A 23,792-nucleotide genomic window follows, 5' to 3' on the forward strand; every position below is an offset into this window, starting at 1 on the left:
AGCTTGAACCTGGAACTTCAAAAACAATATTTGACGAGGACGCTTCATTTCCCTTTGGCGGTGCAAATAATTCAGAGCAAGACAGTTCGCCATCTTTTCCGTATTTTCCCGAAGGAAAATTTGAAGAACGACATTGAATCTAATAGGATTGAGAGTAAACATTTACCTTCAGAGCTCGCACATCATTTTGATCATTTTATGATCGCTCCTGTGTCTCAGATATCAAATTTTTGCACCCCGCCCTCAACATAAAGTCCCTCCCATTGCCAGAAGTGGGCGGAACAGCAGGCGGACACGTGAAATTACGTCACACATTTAGGTCTGAGTTCCAGAGGCGGGGCTTCACCTCCAAAGCTGCCGTCTCGAGGTGAGAAGCAAGAAACTGATCGGTGGCTCCAGCTTTCTAAGTCGAATATCACCAATAAAGTAAAACACATTATTTCTTTGAAACTTACTTTAAAATAAGGTAAGTGAAATTTATTTAAAATTCTTCAGTCCCTTTTTAATAATTATAAAATTACCAGGAATTTTGCTACTCAATTTCTCCCTAAATTATGATACATAAATAGATGAACATTAAGTTATTTGTGAATGGCAATATTTGAAACCAGACTCGAGTGCCACGTGCGACTCTCGCACGAAGAATGTAATTTATTTTTAAATGTTAGAATATGTTTTCTCTTCTTGTTTGTATGTCGCCATTTTTTTTAGTGTTAAATAAAAGTTATTGCTGTGTTCCATCATTGGAGTTGCTTCATATCGCCAAAGAAGTATTACAGTCTTAATTATTTTGGAGGCACCGACCAAGATCGAATAATCGTATTTTTATTTTATTAGTTCATCACTGAACATAATATTAGTGATACCAGATTATTACTTCCTGTTCATATAGAATTGCTTTATTTTATTAGTCCATCACTGAACGCAATATTAGCGATACCAGATTATTATTTCCTGTTAATATTAAATTGTCTTATTTTATTACCGTATTTGATATTATATTTAATATTCATTTTAGTTGTGCAGACGGTAGATATATATATTGCTCTATGTTATTATTCTTATTTTAATCACAATTAATGTGGTAGAGAGAATGAACTTCATATAATTTAAATATTTCATTTTTGAGGTATACGTACTTAACAAAGTGCATTTAATTTCGTGATTCCTGACTGCATTAATTAATTAAAGTAATTGAATTGAGCTATTTTGAGGAAATATAAAGAAAACAGTGTTCGTTAATTTTAAACATAGAAACAATGTCTTACTTAGGAAGAGCTCGTAAGGAAGATTTGCAAAATCTCGCGGCTGAACTGGGAGTTCATGTGACTGCAGATTTGAAAATAGTCGATTTAAAACAGAAAATTGTTGAAAGTAGAGATTATGATGAAGTATTCGTCAAAGGAGTCTTAGACACAATAATAGAAGAACGGAAAGAGAGGGAGGAAAGGGAAAGAGAAGAACGTAGGAGACAGGAAGAAGCGGAAGAGCGGAGAAGGAAAGAACAGTATGAATTAGAGAGATTAAGACTTGAAGCAGAGACAAAGTCTCAAAATACAGGACAGATCCGGCCGAAAACGGAGCTGCGTCACCTTATGCAGAAATTCGATGACAAGAAAGGAGATATCAGTCTATATTTGCTATTGTTTGAAAGGCAAGCAGAATGGGCTAAAATTGATAAAGAAGAATTTGTATCTCATTTACTAGGACTACTTCCTTACGAAGTAACCCAGTTAATAGCTAGAGAACCCTCCGATAAAGCTAAAGACTATGAACACGTGAAGAATTTATTGTTAAGACGGTTTAAACTAAGCCCGGAAAAGTTTAGGCAGAAATTTATGAAACATCAAAAGAGTACCGAATCCACATGGGTGGATTTCAATTATGAAATAGAAACTTATTGCAAGGAATGGGTGACTGGTCTAGGAGTTAAGACTTTTGATCAGTTGCTAGATTTGATGGTGATTGACCAACTTAAGCGTCGAGTTCCTCCTGAAATTCGAGATCATTTTCTTGATGAGTGGGTAGAGATGATTTCATCTAAAAAATTAGCTGAAAAACTTGATGCCTATGAAAACGTTTGCGGAAACTTTAAAAAAAAGCCTGTAGTGGATAGGCAGAAAGAAAGATACAATGCACTAACTCAAGGTAAATTGAGTTCAGATAATAAAAATAAAACTGAAAACAAAATGTCATCAGGATTTAATACGCAAAGCTTGTTTCATAGACCTAGAAGTCAACGTCCAGATGATAAATATGAAAAACGAAAGACGCCACAATGCTATCAGTGTGGGTCCTATCAATATTTAAGACCCCAATGTCCAAAACTTAAGAATAGTACTGAATCTCCTGCTAATCTTAACAGAATTAGTGCAAAACCAGAGGATAAATTTCTATTACCTTATACTAGTATGGGTTACGTAAATGGTCATAAAATTCCTAATTTAAGGGATTCAGGTGCTAGTATTGATATAGTTTGTCGCAAATACATCACGCCGGAAATGCTGACAGGTGAAAATGTGTGGGTGCAACAGCCATTAGACTTGAATCCAAGCTGTTTACCATTGGCTGAAATCGAACTAAATTGCGATCTTGGGCGAGTAATAACTAAGGCTGCCATTATTAGAAATGAACTCGACAAAGGAAGGTATTTATTAGGCAATCGAACTTTTGCACTGTTGAATAAACAAGGAAAGGAGCCTGATAGTTGTCCTCACCAGGTTAATGCTGTCTCTACTAGAGCTCAAAGGAAAAGAGAAATAGCTGAAGAGAAGCTCTTGGAACCGATGAAGGAAGAAAATAAAGCATCCAGAGATGTTTTTGAAGAAGAAGATAATTTACCGGAACTAAATACGGAAGATGAAGCTCTCATGAAACTGGTAAAAATTGACTCAGAAGAAATTGCACAACTTCAGCTTGCTGATAAGGAACTGTCTAAAATCATCCAAGAAGTAAAAGAAGGTACATGCAAAAATGAGAACTATAGTCTGACAGGAAAAGAACTTTTAATTAAAAAAACGACGGATAAAATGGGCTTTGAAAGACAGCTTGTCGTTATACCTGAAAAACTCAAGCCGTCAATTATAAAGATCTGCCACGAAGGAACTTCTGGTCATTTGGTGTCAAAAAGACCAAAGACAGACTTGCTAGATATTTTTACTGGACGAGGTGTTACAAAGAAACTGAAGATTTTGTAAGAACCTGTGATGCTTGTCAGCGCGCTGGAAAAGGAAATGACAAAAAGAAGGCTCCAATGATATTAGTACCAGTAATTTCCGAAATATTCACTAAAATAAATGCCGATGCCGTTGGTCCGCTACCTATTTCGAAGACTGAAAAAAAAATATATTATTACAGCTCTGTGTATGTCGTCCAAATATCCAGATGCTGTAGCGGTGACAGACATTTCTTCGCCATCTGTGATTGATGCTTTCTTAAAGATTTTCAGTCGTATGGGTTTCCCAAAAGTGATCCAAACAGATCAGGGGACCTCTTTCGTCAGTGCTTTGACAGAGGAATTTTTGGAGCGTTTCGGCATTAAACATGTAAGAAGCTCTGTGTATCATCCGCAGAGTAATCCCGTTGAACGATTCCATAGAACGCTAAAAAGGATGTTAAAAGTCGTATGTATAGGAGCGACTTCGGATTGGGAGAATTATCTACCATCAGTTCTTTTTGCTCTCAGAACAGTCACACACGAAAGCACTGGTTTTACACCAGCAGAATTAGTTCATGGCAAAAACCTACGAACGCCAGTCACTTTACTTTATGAGCAGTGGCTAGAACCGATTGAAGAAAGTAATAATGTTGTCAGTTACGTTTTCGAACTTATTAATCGAATGAAGAAATGCCAAGAACTTGCCGTGGAAAACATGAAAGAAGCTCAACAACGGAGGAAAACATGGTACGATCGAAACGCAGTGAAAAGAGAATTTGCTAGAGGAGATTTAGTTCTTGTTTTATCAACGAATCGTCAAAATAAACTAGAAGTACAGTGGAAAGGACCTGGAAAAATAGAGCAAAAAATTTCAGAAACCAATTATATTGTAAGTTTCGAGGAACAAAATGAGCCAAATCAAGTATATCACATTAACATGCTTAAACCATATTACAAAAGACCAGAAATGATTAATATGATAACTGAAGTGGAAGGAGACTTAGAAATGGACGTTCCTCGTTTACCTTCCAATCCAAGTATATTAAATTTCTCGGACATCATAGAGGAGAATGAACTCGAGAAAAGGTTGAAATCCGAGCAAATAGAAGATTTACGAAAGATTTTATGGAAATATTCTGGTTGTTTTTCAAATAATCCTGGACTAACAAACTTAGTTTGTCACGATATTGAGCTATTAAATAACGAACCAATACAAATAAAGCCATACAGACTGTCACCCCGACAGACTGAAATTCTCAAAAAGGAAATACAGAAAATGCTCGATCTTAAAATTATAGAGCCGGGAGAATCGGACTATACATCTCCCATGATTTTGATAGAATCTTCATCAAAGGATCCTCGGCCTTGTATTGATTATCGTAAACTCAATGCTGTTACTAAAACTGAATACTATCCTTTGACTAATATTGAAGAACGTATCGAAACTGTAGCAAAAGCAAAATACATTACCCTATTAGATTTATCTAGAGGCTACTGGCAAATTCCGTTAACAGAAAGAGCCCAAAGATATGCAACGTTTGTAACTAGTTTTGGAAGTTTCAGGCCTCTACGTTTACCCTTTGGATTAAAAAATGCCCCATATTTTTTTAGCAAAGTTATGACTAAAGTCCTGGCTGGATGCGAAGGTTTCGCTGTACCATACCTGGATGACATTGCCATTTACTCAGAAAACTGGGAAGAGCACCTTAAAAACTTAACTTCTGTTCTAGAAAGAATACAGAAAGCAAATTTACGACTAAAACCATCAAAATGTAAATTTGCACAAGATCAAGTGAGATACCTAGGTCATGTTGTGGGACAAGGACAACGAATCCCGGATGAAGTAAAGATCCTGGCTGTAAAGGAGTATCCTACACCTAAAACCAAAACAGAGGTACGTGCTTTCTTAGAACTGGTAGGGTATTATCGCCAGTACATACCGAGATTTTCAGAAATTGCTTCACCCCTCACGGGGTGAATCTCTTGAAGGGGGTAACAAAAAAAGGAAATATACAATGGTCTGAAATATGTGACAGAGCTTTTAAAAATTTAAGAGTTGCTATGCAAGAAACCAATTCTGTATGCTCCCGATTTTGATAAAAGGTTTATTATACAAACCGATGCCTCAGACAATGGCATGGGTATAGTACTATGCCAATTAGATGATGAACAACGTGAACATCCTATCTTGTATATAAGCAAAAAATTTACTAAGTTTGAAAAGAATTATTGTACTACTGAAAAGGAGTGCGCTGCTATCATCTACGCTATCAAGAAACTGCATTTTTATCTGGATGGTCAGCAAGAATTCTTGATTCAAACTGATCATAATCCTTTGGTCTGGCTACAATCCAACGCCAAATGTAACTCTAGATTGATGCGCTGGGCACTCTCATTACAACCTTATAATTTTAAGCTCATTCATCGCAAAGGATCTTTGCACAAGAACGTAGATGTTCTGAGTAGAATTAAGTAATGTAACTCTTAGTGTATGTAACCACGTTTAGAATTAATTTTATTGTTTAATGTATGCTCAACTAATGTATTTGAACGTTCTCCATTTCTTTCTTTTTAAATGTATTGTTTAAAACTTAAAATGTATTGTTTAAAACTTAAAATTTGTAAAAGTATTGTTTAAAACTTAAAATTTTTTGGCCTGAAATTTAGAAATTTATAAGAGAAATAACCTTTGCTCTTTAAGCAAATGAGCAAGCCGAGCTTATTAAACTGTCAAATTTTACAGAACTTTTCCCTTCGGAAAAAGTCTCTCCGTTGGGGGAGAGGTTGTAACAGCTTTAAATAGTATTAAAATCTTGTAGTTTAAATAATTTAAATAGATGAACATTAAGTTATTTGTGAATGGCAATATTTGAAACCAGACTCGAGTGCCACGTGCGACTCTCGCACGAAGAATGTAATTTATTTTTAAATGTTAGAATATGTTTTCTCTTCTTGTTTGTATGTCGCCATTTTTTTTAGTGTTAAATAAAAGTTATTGCTGTGTTCCATCATTGGAGTTGCTTCATATCGCCAAAGAAGTATTACAATACGTTGTATCAATTCATAACAATATTGAGTTACCATGTGTAAAATTTGACTGTGAGAGTATTAAAAACTGCAGAAACTGACAGCGAAAATGATACAGAAAAAGTGATGACATGTCATCATCAACCTTATCTATTAAAAGCCTAACCTATCTAAACCTAACCTATCTAAAAGCACTGCAAATTCTAAAAAGAATTCTTGAACTAAAAAGTGCTGATCAAAAAAGCTGTCAGCTATTTTACTAAATTGAGAAATGCAATTATAGAACTGTTGTTGAAACAAACATAGAACGAATACACAGGTAGAACAATAAAATTTCATTAAAAACGTAATGATACTTTTATAAAAAAATCTGATGTGTACACCACATCACTTCTTTGTACGGAATATTAAATTATACGCATTTTTTCTTGCATTTAATTTAAACTTATTAGATTGAATTAAACCTACTTCCCCGACAGCGCATAAACCACAATAGAATAAATGCATTCTTTAAAATTCACCTTGTTTACCATAGCGACACTCTGGCGCTAGGTTTACTTAACAGTATTATATTTCGTTCATATTATAACTCTGAATGCAAAAATTTATATCATTTAAAGAATTATTTAATCGTTGCCACATGTTTTATTCAAATACTATAATAAAGCTAGAACTATGTATAAAAGAAATTAAGCAAACAAAACAAAAAAGAAACAGTTTTTCACAGACGATTGAGTATTTCTCATTTAATTAATTCATTTCTCATTTCGCGAGAAGGCAAAAATACATAAAAACTGAAAATATCTGTATTAAAAATTACGAAGTAAATCTTAAACGCTTATTTCCTCGAAAATATTCAAGAAAGGATTAAGCATGATTTAATTGGCAATAATAAATGAAGGCGTTATCTTTGTTGTTGCGAAGCTAAGTTTCACTAGACTGGCAACAAATCCACTATCCTGCTGTTTCAAATGTAAACATCAATGGCCGCCATCAAATTAGGCTTAGCGGCACTTGAACAATTTTAAAATTGTTGATAATTCTAAAAATATTGCATACAGATTTACTAAAGGCATAAAACCCTTAACCGGAATATAAAAACAACATAATTCAATCATTTTTAAAGCAAAAAATGTACAATTTACAAACATATAACAGTAAAGAAACTGAGATCACTGAGCCGGGTAACAGAGTGGATATATTTATAAATATATTTATATACGTTTGGCGCGGTCGATTGAAACCAAAATACGAGGTGCACATCTACATGTTATAGCAGTCTCATATACAAAATTTCAACGTTCTTGAGGCTACTCGTTTTTGAGTTATGCGAGATACGTACGTACGCACGTACGTACATACGTTCGTACAGACGCCACGAAAAATTCTCTTCAGAATTCATTTTAAAGATGTTTTTTAGTTTTTTTTGGAGGAAAAGAGTCTTTTATTCTGTCCTTACGTACAGATATCACGCAAAAACATCGTTAAATTGCATTCGAAAGCGGTCAAAGTGGATATTTTCGTTGAAATATGCTGCCTGAAGCTTTTCGCGATTACAATACTTCCTTTTTACTTCGTACAAGGAAGTAAAATACATTTAAAACTGAGCTAATAGTTTAATTTTAGTAATTAATTTGGTTATTATTTTTGAATTAATTAATAAATTGTTTATTAGCCCAAAGGGCGTTAGCCCAGAAGGGCTACTAATTTCGTTTTGGAATTTTGCGTGGAAAACTTTTAATGTTAATTTACTTTTAAATTGTTGTCACCACATATTACAGCCCTGTATTATATTTAAAAAACCTTTTTATCTCCAGCGAGCGAGACTGTGTAACGGAAATTCTAAAGACATGTTCATTTAAAAATTATTTTGCGATATTGTTGTTGAACTGGATCTTATGGTTTAAGGTCGAAGAATATGATATTTAATAAATAAAGGTAACACAGAAAACGTTAAAAAAAAAAAACGGCCCTTTGGGCGTAATTGTAATATCTGAAAACTTTCAGACTTTTTTATTTCTTTTTTTTTTTAGTTATTATTATTATTATTTTTGAAAAATGCAAATTTGATGTCACGGCTTGTAATATATAAATCGCCGTCTATTAAACTCAGCCAATTTAATAAACTCAAATACTTTTGAAACAGAGGTGATTTTAATTAGCGGCGGATACAGTATTTTATTTTTAGGTACAGCTAGTTTAAAAGAAGAGAAGAAACTCGTAAATTAACTATTTAATATTAAACAGATAAAACATATTTATTTTATTATAACCAAGGAATACCATTTTTAATTTAGGAATCTCGTGTCGCATATAACCATCATACCACAAGGTTTTTCGAGCTAAATTAATAAAATTTTCTGAATGGGTTTATTTTCCTTACTTAATAATCTGCTTGTGTACTACCGTTTACAATTTTTCATTTTGTAGCTTTCATAATAGATTTTAAAAACATAAATCAAAACAGAACAGAAATACGCCACAGTGGAACATAAAATTAACAAAGCTGCAACCTTGCAGTTGGTGTAGATTTAGCCAATTACTCAACCGATTTCGAGGGAAAACAGGTTCCTCGTCATGAGGAGCAGAGAAATCTGCAAGAGTAAGGTCTCTCTTCTTCAGGAGCAAAGAAATATGCAAGATTGGAAAGTAGCAGAATTAAAGACTGGAATTTTGCAGGAGTATTGGAAAGAAGGAATATTGAAAGAATATCTTTGCTTCTGCAAGATTCCAGTCTTGAATTCTGCTACTTTCCAATCTTGCATATTTCTTTGCTCCTTAGAAAGAGAGACCTTTACCCGTGTGCTATCGAAATCGATTGATATCCAAATCGGTTATTATTCTTAAAATAAGAACTCATTTTTTCTAAGGCCAATGTGATTATTACAACAAAATAAGCTCAGTTTCTTTTGAAACACAATCTAGTCCTTTATTTATTTTCCCCTCACAGTTATATAAATTTATTATTGCATTCTAAGCAATTGTTCTTGTTTGTTCAGCGGTTTTATCATCCGAGTTTACGTAAAACATCATAACACTGATACAACATTTGTTCAAGTTCAATCTCACAAAACATACAACGTTAAAAATAGATCATAGTTTCGAACACTGATTACTTTTCCTTTAATCTTGAACAAATGAAACCGTTCACGCGTTTAGATTCTTTTTCTGTCCCAGCTGCGTATTGATGTTTAGTTTCTAAGAAATCCTGTTTTTGTTTTACTTTCACTATAAATTCATTGCTAAATTTTTAGAGGAAGATCCAGTAAATACTAGCGACAATTATAAACGTATTACACAAGTTAAAAAAATTCTAAACAGTATTAAAATCTGATAATTAATGTATTTTAAACAATATATTCCATAACATTTCTAACTTTGTGTAACTGAAGTGCAAATGACTTTTAATTCACTTTAGAGAAGATTGCAGGCTTATAAATTTTCTTAAACTATTAACAAACTATAAAGTTCTTCACAATCATTCAATACGTAAGTTATAACGATTAAGCTTAAACTGACAAAATGTTTTAAAACTTTCTTTATGTTGTAAGTTTTTTACTTGAACATCAGAATAAGTTACAAAGAGGAACATTTTTAATATTTCCAAATTTTTATTTTTAAATTAAAAAAGTGTAAAGTTGCCATATCTTATTATTTTCTGTTATCAAACATAAAAGTTAGTTTTTAATAGTTTATTAATTATATAACCCTTTTTACAGGTTTTGCGACATTTCAGAATTTTATTATTTCATCATAGTGCTTTAATAATTTGATAATAAATGTCTAAAATGATATTTTTTTTCCTTGTACGAAGTAAAGTAACGCTTTTAAAGAGTTTTTTCCTTTTGCGTCTGTGCATTTTTTTTCAAGCAACAATCAATTCGTAAATGACTTTTTTGTTGCCAAACCAGGCAACAAAAACTTTTGACATTTCAGGTATAAGTATGACGTCATGATTTAAATTTAATGTAACATAACAACTTTTTTCTCAATATCAATAAAAGAATTTACGTGGCAATAACACATCGTATCGATTATTCTAACCTGAAACAAAAAAGTTACCAACTGCATCTATTTATTTAAAATGCTCACATTAACGAAAAATTTTCTACATACATTGACGTCACATACAATCGCGTGCTTTCTTCAACGACAGAATATAATAATAATACGTTTAATGTTTTGAAATTCTATTTTTATTTCCAATTATGTAAAACTTTTAAATTTTTTATTAACAAACTCTACGATTTGAAAGCGAGGAGTGGCAATTCTTTTCAAAATAAAGCATTTTTATCTTCAGCGTACGAGACTGTTGCCACGCGGAGAAATGAGTGCGAAAATTAGCATTTTCGGAGTTTTAATTAATATCTCGAATAATTAAAGCCATACAAAAAGATGAGAATGGCGGGTATGGCTTCAAATGAATTTTTCGAATCCGAGGAGTACCTCTATCGAAACTCAACTCTCCGCCGTTCTGGAGGAGATGAGGTTACAAACAAACAAATAAACAAACAGACACGCACAGATTTTAAGATTTTTAGAAATTGTCGGAAGTTTTAAACATTTCTTGAACAATGGTACACAATCATCTCATAAAACTCAGTTACATAAGTTGCTTTGAAGTGTGTATTTTGCATCAGCTGCTGTACAGGTTAGTAATACATACGATTCCGTTGTGCGAAATATGCATGTTACTACTTAAGATGTTCTTCTTGAAACTAAACGGAACAACTTTTCGAAGACATAAGTTGCTGCAAATGAAACCTGAATCCAAATGAGAATTTCAACACTAAACGCTTTTGGTCCAGGCTTAAGCGTTTAACGGTAGCAAAGCCCGGTCTTCGCCCTAAGAAAATTTTAATGTCAGTCTGGTTGGATTGAAAGAGCCTCATTTATTACGAGTCGCTTTCACAAGAAGAAACAATTATCTATACTTCAACAAAAGTACTGTTCCTAATTGGACAAACTGAAAAAAATTGGACATTAAAAAAAAAAGTCGAAATTATTTAAAATTCTTTTTGTTTAATTAATAAAGGAAAATTATGCTCCTTTTAATTTTATAAAGAATAGAAGACTATTTTTTCTATTCTATTTAGAATAGCATAATAACAATAATAGAATAATAATACCCCCTAATAGGTAAAAAAAAAAAATACGTTGAATACTACTACTACTACTACTACTACTACTACTACTACTACTAACTACTACTACTACTACTACTAACTACTACTACTACTACTACTACTACTACTACTAACTACTACTACTACTACTACTACTACTAATAATAATAATATAATATAATAATAAGACTTTTGTTCTGCTTTTCAAGTTTTATAAGAATGAAATATCTCATTTTTTATAATACTTTACGGAGAATTTTATAATAATAGAATAACTTTTTTGTTTTAAGTTTAATAAGAATGAAATATATCATTTTCTATAATACTTTAAAGAGAATTTTATAATGCTTGTATGGCTAGAGAAGCAATTTCTTTCTTTAATCTAAGTTTTTAATATTTTTTTTCAGCCATTTCTACGATCAGGATGGCGCTAGGAGGAAAATGGGCAGTGTTATTGGGTCTGGTTGTTTTGCAGTTTTTTCTAGCTGGAGTCTGTGTTGAAGGCAAAGCGAAACAAAGTTTGGAAGTAAGTTTGAAGTGTATAAGTAGACCTTTTTATCTAATCTAGATAAAAGAAACAAAAGTATTTTTTCAATATACCGCAATATTAATATTACAAGATTTCCATTTCTTTATCTCTATAAATTCATTTCTGCCTTCTCTTGATACAAGTGATATTTACGCTGTTTTTTTAAGGTTCTTTTTAATTTTAATGCTCTAAATCAGCAGTTTTTAACCTTTCGACTAAAGCGTAGCATCTAAACAAAAATTGTAAGACTTTTATAGTACCACCACTACATTTTACAACGACTTTTTTTTTTTTTTTTTCAATTTCTCAACAGAAATATTAAAAAAAATATATTTTGCCATTTGCTCAACTTATTGGTTATTTGTATTAAAAATGCACACATAAAAAAATGTTAGATCAAAAATTGGTTACCATTTTAATTATCAAATTTAAGTTGTAATTCTTAAATTCTAAAATTTAGTGTGAAATTTGGGGCTGTTTAAGAGAGAATAATTTCTTTATGTCTGGCCTTATTTCACTTAGCTTTAACCGTAAATTAGGATCCACTTTTAATTTTGTTCTGTATTTATTTTTCAAATGAAACACGAAAAAAAATCTTTGTTCACACAAATAGGTTGTACAAAAAGGCAATAATTATAAATATTTTTTTCTTTCTTTTGTTTTTCCACCTATTTTTCTCTTGCGTATCACTAATGGTACGCGTACCATCGGTTGAGAATCGTTGTTCTAAATTATACAATTAAATCATTAAAAAGGAGGAGACTTTTCAAGTAACTTATTTGCACTATTATGGGGAAAGTGGTGGTGTATTTATTTGATTACGGCAAAGCACTCGAGGGCTATCTGCCTAAGGGAAGGGATGCCTTCGTAGAGGATGTTTTAAGGGAAACTGGCTGGTATACGCGTTTACACATGGGGAAAACCACGAAAACGCCCATGCAGTTAGGCCGTTTGCGGGATTCGAACCTCGGACCGAACTACCAGTGAACTACCGAACTACCGTGGGACATTATGGAGAAACGTTCAACTAAGTATTTCTTTATTTGAGATAATTATTTTAAATTTTAATTCAGTAACCTAATTTTTTACTAAAATTTTAAAAAATATGGCAAAAGGACCGAAAATTTTTGTTTTTGTTTAATAACAGTCGTTAGCTGACAGATAATAAATAACAGTTGATTAACAAAACAACGGAACGTGTAGACAACAGATTGTTTATTCTTCCATGGTCGTAAAGTTAAGATAAGTTTTTTTTATTTTTAAATATTTTGAAACCTTTAAAAATGTGTTAAATGCTACGTTAATTACTTAGAGATCATGGCAAACTTATGTATTTAAAATAAATCTATAACTGATGAGTCAAGAAAACTTACGTTACTTTACACATGCTAAAATAAATATTTAACCTATAATAAAACCAAGTTGGCAGACATAAATCTAAAATTTTATTAAAGTTAAATTTAATTAAAAATTAAAATTTAGAGGCTGTAAGTATATTTTTCAATACTTTTGATATTTAATTTTTTATCTCTGGAGATGCGATCAGGAATGAGTATTAAAAATATTATGAAGTGGTTGTGGTTAAAAATACTGTAGTCATTAAAGACATCTGAAATTAATACGTATGTTAATATGAAGTATAATGTTACTTATTCAATTTTTCTGCAATATGATCTGCTCAGCTCTCATTTTGAAATTGAAATATATAGCTCTAAAATTCTGGGAAAAAAACACATCTAAAACTAGTATAATATTAATGAGCTAATGTTTTCTTTAAAAATTATTAAAAATAAATTTCTCTGATTTAAAAAAAAATTAAATTTGAACTCACATTTAAATAAAAATTGAGTACAAAGCGAAAGCTATTTAAGGAAATAAAGAAATCGAATGACTGTGTAATATTTTTAATATATTAATTAATTAATTAAGGCTGTAAAGTTTTATGTTAATTAACCTTTTATTATGATTTAATCTTTTTTTCGTAGTCCTCACCAGAATGCAAAATAGTTACTTATGTATTGAGGGTTTGAAAGTTTATTTTAGAGCAATCTGGCAATCTCGTTTTGCTGCTACTAATTATCGCCAGTTCTGTTTATTTCCGGCTTTGGCATCTTGCTAGCCGACATTTAAAATCTTCCCAGTAATTGTCTTGAACCTGCTTAAAAGTAGTTTATTTTGCGTTGTAGTCTCAGACTACGTTACATACATTTGAACTTAGTGTTATCTTATGCTAATTTAAATTCCCTCAAGTAACTGAGGTTTGTTTGTCGCACGAAGCCTTTCTGTTCATTAAAAAATTAAATAAAAAAGTTTGTTTAAACTTTCTCAGAACCTAGCGATTTGTTTCAGAATAAGCGAAAACTCACTATAAATCTAGTAGGTTTTGCAGGGCATTAACACAAGCTTCTAGATAGAGCAGAATTCTACAAGGTGTTGAAAAGGTTATACAAACATTCGATTTCATTAAAATTAATTAATTATTTAATACTTTTAATATATTATTTAATAAAAAGTGGTTTGATGGAAAATAAAATATGTCATCTTTCTTTGTTTATATCTCAGCTGAGAGTACATATGCAAGTAAACGTTTTCTTATTCCCGAGCACATAGGACTTAATTCTACCTACGAAATTAAATGCTAAACCTACGGTTAGCATTTTATAGTTTTTAGTAAAAATTATCTCAATTATACAACTTAATTCTATTTATCAAAAAGCGAAAAAAAAAACTGTAGCTATATTTTTGCTGGCAATCATTTATGAAACTCAAACTGTTTGCAAATTAAAAACTTGCAAATAAACCGTACTACTTGCAAATAAACAATAATTTATTTACCAACACTGAAGAGATAATCTGTATTTCAGCCGCCCAACCGGTACTGACTCTGATTGTCGTAGCCATGGGCCTACGAGGAAATAAGTAGTCTGCGAACCTCAATAAAGACCGAAGTCTAAGCTAATTAAGGAATATTACTCTAGATCTCACACTCAGAAACACAAAAATTAAACTAAGATAGCTTTTTTTCCTAGTTTTTAACTATACATTATTTTGTTTCTATTGTTATCATTGCAAGTGTCGCGTGTTGTAATATTAACTTGTAACATTTCTTAAAAAAAAAAAAAAAAAAAAAAAAAAAAAAAAAAAAAAAACACTTATAATGTGTTTCCCCCCCTCCTTTCTGCATGCCTTCGTAGTGTAACGAGTAGCAAACTCGGTGCGTATTCAAGAGGTCTAGGTTTGACTCCCGGCGAGAGCATTACTCATTTTTCAAGTTTCCTGCATCAAAAGTACTAATGTATCTATAGACTTATTTATATTAACAACAATTGATAAATGCAGATATAGCTTAAACGGAGTTATATAAAATCTCTCTGTGCAAGTAATGCTTCGCGATTAATTTATCTAAGTGCAAAAGTTTTAGTTTTGGATGTTATGGAAAGAAAAAAATGTTAATTGATAGCTTACAATATAATAAAGAACTTTTCTTTTCCATGTTTAACTCAAGATTTCTGGATCCAATACAGAAGAGGAAGAAGAAGAAATATATGAAGAACTGATATTAGAAGGCGAGACTGATTCTGAAGCCTTACAAGATGCAGAAATAGAAGTGCAAGAAGAAGTAAGTGCAAAGGGAAAAGCAACACCTGCAGTCAATATTGATAGCGATTCCACAGATGAGGAAGAAGAAGCTTTGCTAGAGGCTCAACTGCAAGCTATAGCAGCAAAAAGCGCAGAAAATGTTAAAGCCAGCACAAAAGTAAGCGTAGATCCTGGTATAGAAACTGAATCTGAGCTAGAAGAAGAAGAACTAGAAGAAGAGGAAGAAGAAGAAGCTACGGTAGCAAAAAGCGCTGAGGTTACAGAAAATGTTAAAGCCAGTACAAAAGTAAGCGTAGATTCTGGTATAGAAACTGAATCCGAACTAGAAGCTGAAGAAGAAGAAGAAGAACTAGAAGAAGAGCTAGAAGAAGAAGAAGAAGATAGCGCTGAGGTCACAGAAAATGTTAAAGCCAGTACAAAAGTAAGCGTAGATTCTGATATAGAAGCTGAAGAAGAAGAAGAACTAGAAGAAGAAGAAGAAGGATCAGCAGTTTTTAAAACTACGGTAGCTGGTGGAGCACAAACAACAGACTTTTTTGAGAATTTAGATGAAGAGGAAGAAGAGGAAGAATTAGAAGCAAAGGAGGAGCAATCAGACGAAGAAGATGACAGCGAAATTGAACTTGAGTTAGAGCTAGAAGCCGAGGAAGATGCCGAAGCAGAAGCCAACCTTAAACAGAAACAAAGTGCAAAACAAAGCGTTTTGAAACAGCAACGCAAGGAAGAACTGTTAGCAGAACAAGAGGCGGAAGAAGAAGAGGAAACTATTGAAGAAGTAAGCATAGAAGTCGTATCACCAAAGAAAGCTCCGAAGAAGCATTTGAAAGTTCATATCAGCGATCCCGAATTCGAACAGTAAGTAACGTTTATTCTTATTTTATCAATTATGGATTAATCCTAAGTAAAAAGGATAGTGCCGCCTAACCGGTATAGTGATTAACGTCGTTGACTGCCGTGCTGAAGGGCCGGTTTCGAATCTCTAAGAAAACGGGGATGTTTGTAAATGTATAGCGTCGGTGCAGCATGGTGGCACGACATGGCATATGTGGCGAGCCGAAAGTCTCCTTGCTACGAGGAATTACTTGGGCTTTGGCTGATGTTACTGTCAGACAAGAGGGCATAGGTAACAACAACAAAAATGATCGCCGTCATATTTAAGGAAAAGTTTTTGAAGAAAGTAACATGCAAAATTAAACAAAAAATTATTTTAATACTAAGCAATTAAGGCGGGAAAAAACAGTGATAGAGAAGCTTATTTGCGCAGGTAGGATTTGAATACACGAACAATGAATATATTCTAAAGTTAATACCGCTGCTTGGTTTAAAGAACTAAAAAAACAACCTGTTCGAATTACGAACGTTATCAACTTATTGAAATATATATAAAGCCAGGAATTAAAAGAATGTCTTGAGGTTTTTCAGGTTAAGTAGAATTAAGTATGTTAACATTAAAAAGAGTTCTATTAGGTAACAAAGCTTTATAAGTCATGCAAAATAGCATCATGCAAAAAAATCAGAATAACTTTGAAATGTAAGAATTGAATAAAATCTTAATGATTATAATTCTAGGAATAAATTAATAAGGTCGTACTTGATCTGGTAACGCTAGTTTTAGTCCTATAACCCTAACAGATGTGAAGCGAGTTATCGCTAAGTCTGCGATAAACAACAAAGACTTAAGAAGGTTATAAACTTTTTATATAATATAACTTTTTTTATAAGCAGAACAATAATCACATTGTACAATAATTATGCATAATTGTACAATAATCAGAACTCGCGGTTGCAAATAAATATGACAGGTGACAGGTAAGAGGAGGTACAGGCGAACATGTCAAATTTGTTATAAAAAGCCGTCCGCACATCCGGACGGCTTTTTATGACAAATCGGGTATCGTCCGGTAACCGCAATTGTCTAGTTGAGCAGTGGTTTTATGTTCCACAGCATACACTACAATTGGCCAGACATATACATGTACTTAATACATACCGTAACATATACATATCATAGCCCTTAATCATTTACATATATCATGTTTTTAAACATACAATACATAAAATTGGATAAATATTGGAAAAACAAATGCCTACGAAAAAAATCATATTCATGCCCCGATATATACACACACCATGACATATACGAACCATGTATACAGATCCAACTGTTATTTAAACATATAAATACTAATAGATATAAGAAATGTTGGAACAGCATATACACACGAAAAATTAACCTATACATTCTAGTAAATGTGATAAATATTGGAAAAGTAGGTACATACGAAACATCATGTACGTACCTTAACTTATACATACCGTGATACACTGACTACCAATAAGTATTTGGACACCTATGCAAATGACGATATCTGCGGTCCTAAGGTACGTCGCGGACTCCGCCGGTATATATCGTGTACGAAACAGCATCGGCTTTAGTCGCATGCAAGATGCCTCGCATTTCGGAGCTCTCTGATTTCGAGAAAGGTATAATTATTGGGTATCACAAATGTGGCCGATCCTTAAGGGACATATCTAGCGATCTGAAGTACCCAAAATCGACAGTGGCTTATGTGATTAAGAAGTGGAAGGTGAGCGGTGATTGTCGGAATGTACCCCGAGTCGGCAGAGCAACGAAACTGGGAGATAGAGACCGACGAGTGCTGTCCAGAGAAATTCGGAAGAACCGTACCCAACCGATGGCCCTCATCCACGAGGAGTTTCAACAGGCATCGTGGAGTATTGTTTCAATGAATAACATCCGTAAGGAAGCACATCTGCTTGGTTTTCATGGTCGTGCTGCTGCCCATAAGCCTTTGATCACAAAGTCCAACCGCGTTGCTCGGTTAATGTGGTGCAAAGCACATCGAAATTGGACCGTAGATCAGTGGAAACGGGTTCTTTGGAATTATGAATCAAGGTTCACCATTTACCGTTCGGATGGCAGGGTCTGGGTCTGGCGTCTACCTGGAGAACGTCTCCTGCCAGAATGCATTGTGCCAACAGTCAAGTTCGGCGGAGGTGGAATTATGGTCTGCGGGTGTTTCTCCTGGTATGGGCTGGGACCCTTGGTTCCCATTCATGGTAAGCTCAACTCCGATGCCTACTGCACTATTTTGGATGACAATGTGCTTCCTACGTTGTGGCAGTTTTACGGGTTGGACCCCTGTTACTTTCAGGACGGCAATGCCAGTTGTCATGTTTCGAGGTTAACCAAGGCTGGGTATGGTGCCAATGTAGTTCATCGAATGGACTGGCCTGCCCAGAGTCCAGACCTGAACCCTATCGAGAACCTCTGGGATGAGTTGCATCGCCGAATTCAGGGGTGCACTACCCGTGCAAAATCGGTGAATGAACTTCTATGTCTTCTCCAAGCCGAGTGGAAGAAAATACCACTAGCTGTCATACAAAGACTTGTGGAAAGTATGCCCCGGAGGGTCCACACTGTAATTACCTCTCGTGGAGGCTCTACCAACTATTGATTTTGAATAAAGTTAGTTTTTCTTTTCTATCACAGGTGTCCAAATACTTATTGGTAGTCAATGTATATATATGCCATACACATATATCCTACTATTGTTTAAACTATACATACTATTAAACACGATGAATATTGGAAAAACATATACATACAAAAATCAGATACCTAACATGGCATATACCAGGGTTGGCCAAACTTCATGTCAGTAAGAGCCGAGTATTTGAATTCAGGAATGTTCGAGAGCCGCATCTAGATTTTCTAAAAGCCACAAGTTCTATGAACTATACATCCTTATAGAAGTAGTGGAGGAGATTTTAGATAGAAAGAAAACCCTGATAACTTTGTCAAAAGAGTCTAAACTAATTAATTACTTCCTTTTGGACACTGAATAGTTTTAGTTTACTATATTTCATTCATATATTTTATATGCACGAGCTGCACAAATTGCCTGCGAGAGCCGTATCAGGCTCGCGAATCGCACTTTGGCCAGCCCTGGCATATGCATTACATACATCCTGGTATTGCTTAGGCCTATACGTTCAATTAAAAATGATAATTATTGGAAAAACTGATATATACGAATAATCATCTACGTACCCTAACGTCTACATACCATGACATATACATGCCATACACACGTTTGTTACATACACACGCATGTTTAGACATGATAAATATTGGCAAATATATACCTTCCAAAAAAAAAAAAAAGTGTTGATACCTTAACATACACATACCGTGACATATACATGCCACACCCATTTGCTACTATTATATAACCATATATATTCTATTTGACATGATTAATATTGGTAAGCATCTACCTAGGGAGAATACTACACATACCGCAACAAATCTATACATACTACTATCTAATGCTGGGCACTTATTAGCACTAGTGGTGAGAGCAGGTAGGTAGGTAGGTAGGTGACGGAGGACTGGGATGCCTGATGTATAATATAGGTAAACAGGCATATGTCCCGCGTCCTTCCAGGACCGAATCGGAAGTTTATTTAGTTTTAAAAGAAATGCATACATTGCCATACAAGGGCTCTTCATGCGTTCAGATGATGGTGGACATATACATGTATAACATATGAGACACATAACATGTGAGAGCAGGTAGTGAAATTTAATTTAAGCGTTGAATAGTCGTTAAAAAACTATACTATTAAATGCTAAACTAGAAGATGACTCAATAATTTTACTGTCGCGATAGAAATCGGTGGAAAGAGGACTGCTAGAGTTGCTACAGTTGGCAGAAACTAACCAAGCAGCGCAAAATGCTCAAAACAGTCTCTGTCTCAAATCCCAAACCTCAGCTTCATTACTCGCAATTAATTTCCATTCTGGTGAGGAATACGGAATGTAGAAGTTACAGTAAAGACTGAAATCATAACAACTGGTTAATAAATATAAGATATCCTACAAGGTTTTAGGCGATACATAAACAAGTTATAAATTATTCTGTTTTGCCTTAAGGTAGTAAATTCTCTTTGTAAAAATTTTTATACAACTAAAAGAAATTGTGGTTTCATGTTTTATTTCCCATCTGGAATACGTAATATATTCAAAACCTTACAAGAAAAAAAAAGGGGGGGGGGAGAACATTTTTACGTTATTTTCTTTTCGGTAATTATTTCTTTTGTAATTATTCTATTTTCCCTTTAGTAAATTCTTTTTGTAAAATTTTTTACGAAACTAAAAGAAATTGTAGTCTTATATTTTATTTCCCATTTGGAATAAGTAATTTAATTCGAACTTATATGGCAAAAAAGAAAACATTTTTTGTTATTTTCTTGTTTGCCTGGAAAATCAAAGATCGTGATTGAAAAAATGTTATGACACATACAAAATTATTTTGCTCATTGTAAGTATTATTAAGTATTTTGATTGTTTTGGTAATTTTAAAATAGCATAATATCATACTTTATTTTCGTATGATAGAAAAAATTTATATGTTGTTTATCGAGTCATCCTTAATCTTGTTATAAAAAAGTTTTTAGTTCAAGAAGAGGAGAATTTTAATAGAAATTTTATTAAAAATATTTAATATGAAATCTCTCTAAGCATATGCATAAGAATGCATAATAAAAGACCTCATTATGCAAATTGTGTGTTTAGAGAAGAATTACTATTATAATATTACATTCGTAAAATTTATTTAGGATAAAAATCGATAGTTAGAACGATTGCCTAATTTTTTTAAGCTGCTTTGAGATCAAATCTTTTGTTTTATTTGAAGTAACACAAACTATGCCTATTTTGTCACATGGAAGTTTGCAAAAGTTTTCAATTCTTTATGCTTAAAATAAAAAACAAAATTAGCTCTACGTTATACAATTATTTTTCTGCAAAATAAAAATAGTTAAAAAAGAAAGCTTACCATTTTAAAGATGGTTATAGAGGAGAAGTATCAAGGAGCTACAACAGAAACTAGTTCCAGCACTTGCCCAGCATTCTAACGCGTATTAAGTATTCCAGCTTTTTTTCTGTGTCATGTTAGTTGAAAAAACACTGCTATTATTTTAAGAAGATTAGTTCTTATACTGCTGGAATCTTCGGCTGCGCTTTTTCATTCCTTCTTGAGAATATATAAGTGATAACACCGTGTCTTCCAAACACTTTGTGTTTAAGCATCATTCGTGCCATGATTTCATACACAAAACTCTAAATGTACCTTAAGTGCAGACACTTTATGCGAGTCTGATTGCAAAAACCAAATTTCAGAGGAAATAGTCTTTCTTGGAGGTTTATAGGTTCTTTGTTTTACATCAAAAATAAATCTAATAGATTGCCGTATGAATATATAGTAGCCAACTAGATTGGAAAATGGCACTCAGTTTATCATAGCAAATGCTGTTAGAAAAGCATTTAAACTTTTATTTTCACAGTGTAGAGTTACTAGTCAGAACTTACTGTTCTCTAGTTGAGTTTAATAAGAGTTTTTTTTTTATTTTTAGGAAATTATACAGGAAATATCAAGACTACGTATCTATACAGGATTTCAGACATTATGTATTAAGAGAAGTCGATGCGGTTCGCAGGGACTTCTACATAGACGAAACTATAAACAGAACAGAAGAACGACAGGACGATGAGGCTTACTACAGTACAAGAGAGCGTGACGTCTATGGCTATTTCGATAAAACAACTGAACGAGAAAATGATGAAGCTTTCGATAGGTAAGTTGTGTGTGAATTCAGATGCTATATTTGATTGATTTCGAAAAAGCCGGGTATTTGTTTTGAAGATTACAAACAGAAATGAAACAGATAAAATTAGCTTACGATCGTGAAAATAGTTTACCATCTGTACCGTCTTCAAGATACATTACAGCATAAATTATAAAAGATATCGCATTCTATTGAAGTAAAAATATTGTGTAGATCTTTCTGTTAACGTACATTTCCTTAAAAAGTTAAAAGGTTACACGTTGACTGCATCACGTGATGAGAGTCTTATGATTAGGAGAAGTCAGATAGGGCCATCGGAAAGTAATGCCTTCAAACGAAAATTAAAATATTCATGCTCATTTTACTGCTTCAAGCTGCTTGTCATTTCGAACGCTTCCACAATTCCTACTGATGCTGCTTACCAGTAGCATCATAATCAAAACAGTTTCCAAAGAATCTTAGACTGTAGGCCTTTGCTTAAAGCAATAGCACACAGAATTTCTTTCCAATGGATTCCAGCCCACTGTGGAATTATGGGAAACAAAAAAGCTGATACGTTGGCTAAGAAAGGAACTTTGATAATACAACGCATTAATCAACCGCTTTCTCTTCATATGACTAAATTGCTTGTTAACCTGACTCTTAAGAAAATTCTTAAGCAGGATATATGATTCAAGGTGCTATGGATAAGAGAGGGAGGATTCAGAGGGAAGAGAAAACTTTCATTCCCAGTTTTCCAAGAAAGACAGCGGTAGCTCTATTTAGACGCCTGACCGGACATGACTGTTTATGAGACCACCTCTACAGAGTTGGAATAGTGGATTCCCCAAACTGTATTTTGCGTGACTCCAATCGGCCTACGATTTTTGAATATTTAAATAATTGTTGCACTTTCTCGGTATGAAGACGTTGTTAAAAAGTACTGGAGAGCCTGTGAACTAATGGCTTAAGCGCTAACGTTTGGTATTTGTAAAATAAAATAAAAATGCTGCTCATCATTACTTCTGCGAGTTTCTTCGAAACATTTTCCCACGTGCCCATATATGCTTCAAGTTGTAAGCATTTATTTTGTTCACTTTTCCACAAACGAAAACGGATGGATCGTGGGTGTGATGATTGGATTATTCAGATCATTGTAAAACACTAAAGGGCTATCTGCCTAGGAGAAAGAAGGCCTTTCAGAAGGGCGTTTAAGAGGAGTAAGCTTTTATTCACGTCACACTTGTGGGAAACTATGAAAATTCCCACTCGTTTTTGAGCCCGGTTGAACTTTAGGGGTTTTATGGCTCTGTTGCTAGAGGGCAGTCATTCGAAGAGCTCTTATATTCCGCAGGAAATTAAGAGAGTCCTTTCTCTACATTGCTGCTTCTCTTTAAATATTATTTTGTTCTGCTAACTTATTTGGAGGGAATATGCAGAACATAGAGAAATAAGTTAAGGGGCAGAATAATTAGAACACCATAATAAATGAGTAACCGAAACCTGACAAATTAATACCAATCTTTCATATTTCAAAGTATTGAAATATAGATTCTAAATTTTACCTTATCAAAAATGATGGATCTATTTCACTTCGGAATAGAGAGACCACACAATGCCCTCTCATTGCACATTTGGCTTATTTTTTACTGAAATCAATTCCAATAAATAAAAAATAATTTGTTAAAGTTTACGTATTATTACGTATTATTACTACTTC

At 33.4% G+C, this 23,792-nt stretch overlaps 1 protein-coding gene across 1 annotated transcript in view; it reads left to right on the top strand.

Annotated features, from left to right (window-relative positions):
• Nucleotides 1-308: 308 nt before the first annotated feature.
• LOC118186293 (uncharacterized) overlaps nt 309-23,792 on the top strand; it is a 51,141-nt gene continuing 27,657 nt past the window's right edge. Inside the window, exons 1-4 of the mRNA XM_085817730.1 lie at nt 309-466; nt 11,718-11,836; nt 15,345-16,294; nt 21,881-22,102. Of these exons, the coding sequence (XP_085673856.1) occupies nt 11,735-11,836; nt 15,345-16,294; nt 21,881-22,102 (1,274 nt within the window). The 5' untranslated portion in view covers nt 309-466; nt 11,718-11,734. The remainder of the gene's footprint in view (nt 467-11,717; nt 11,837-15,344; nt 16,295-21,880; nt 22,103-23,792) is intronic.

Source organism: Stegodyphus dumicola, chromosome 5 (genome assembly GCF_044657685.1).
Source record: "Stegodyphus dumicola isolate Sdum_Otavi_A_Nest chromosome 5, ASM4465768v1".
In the NCBI taxonomy this organism is placed as follows: domain Eukaryota; kingdom Metazoa; phylum Arthropoda; class Arachnida; order Araneae; family Eresidae; genus Stegodyphus; species Stegodyphus dumicola.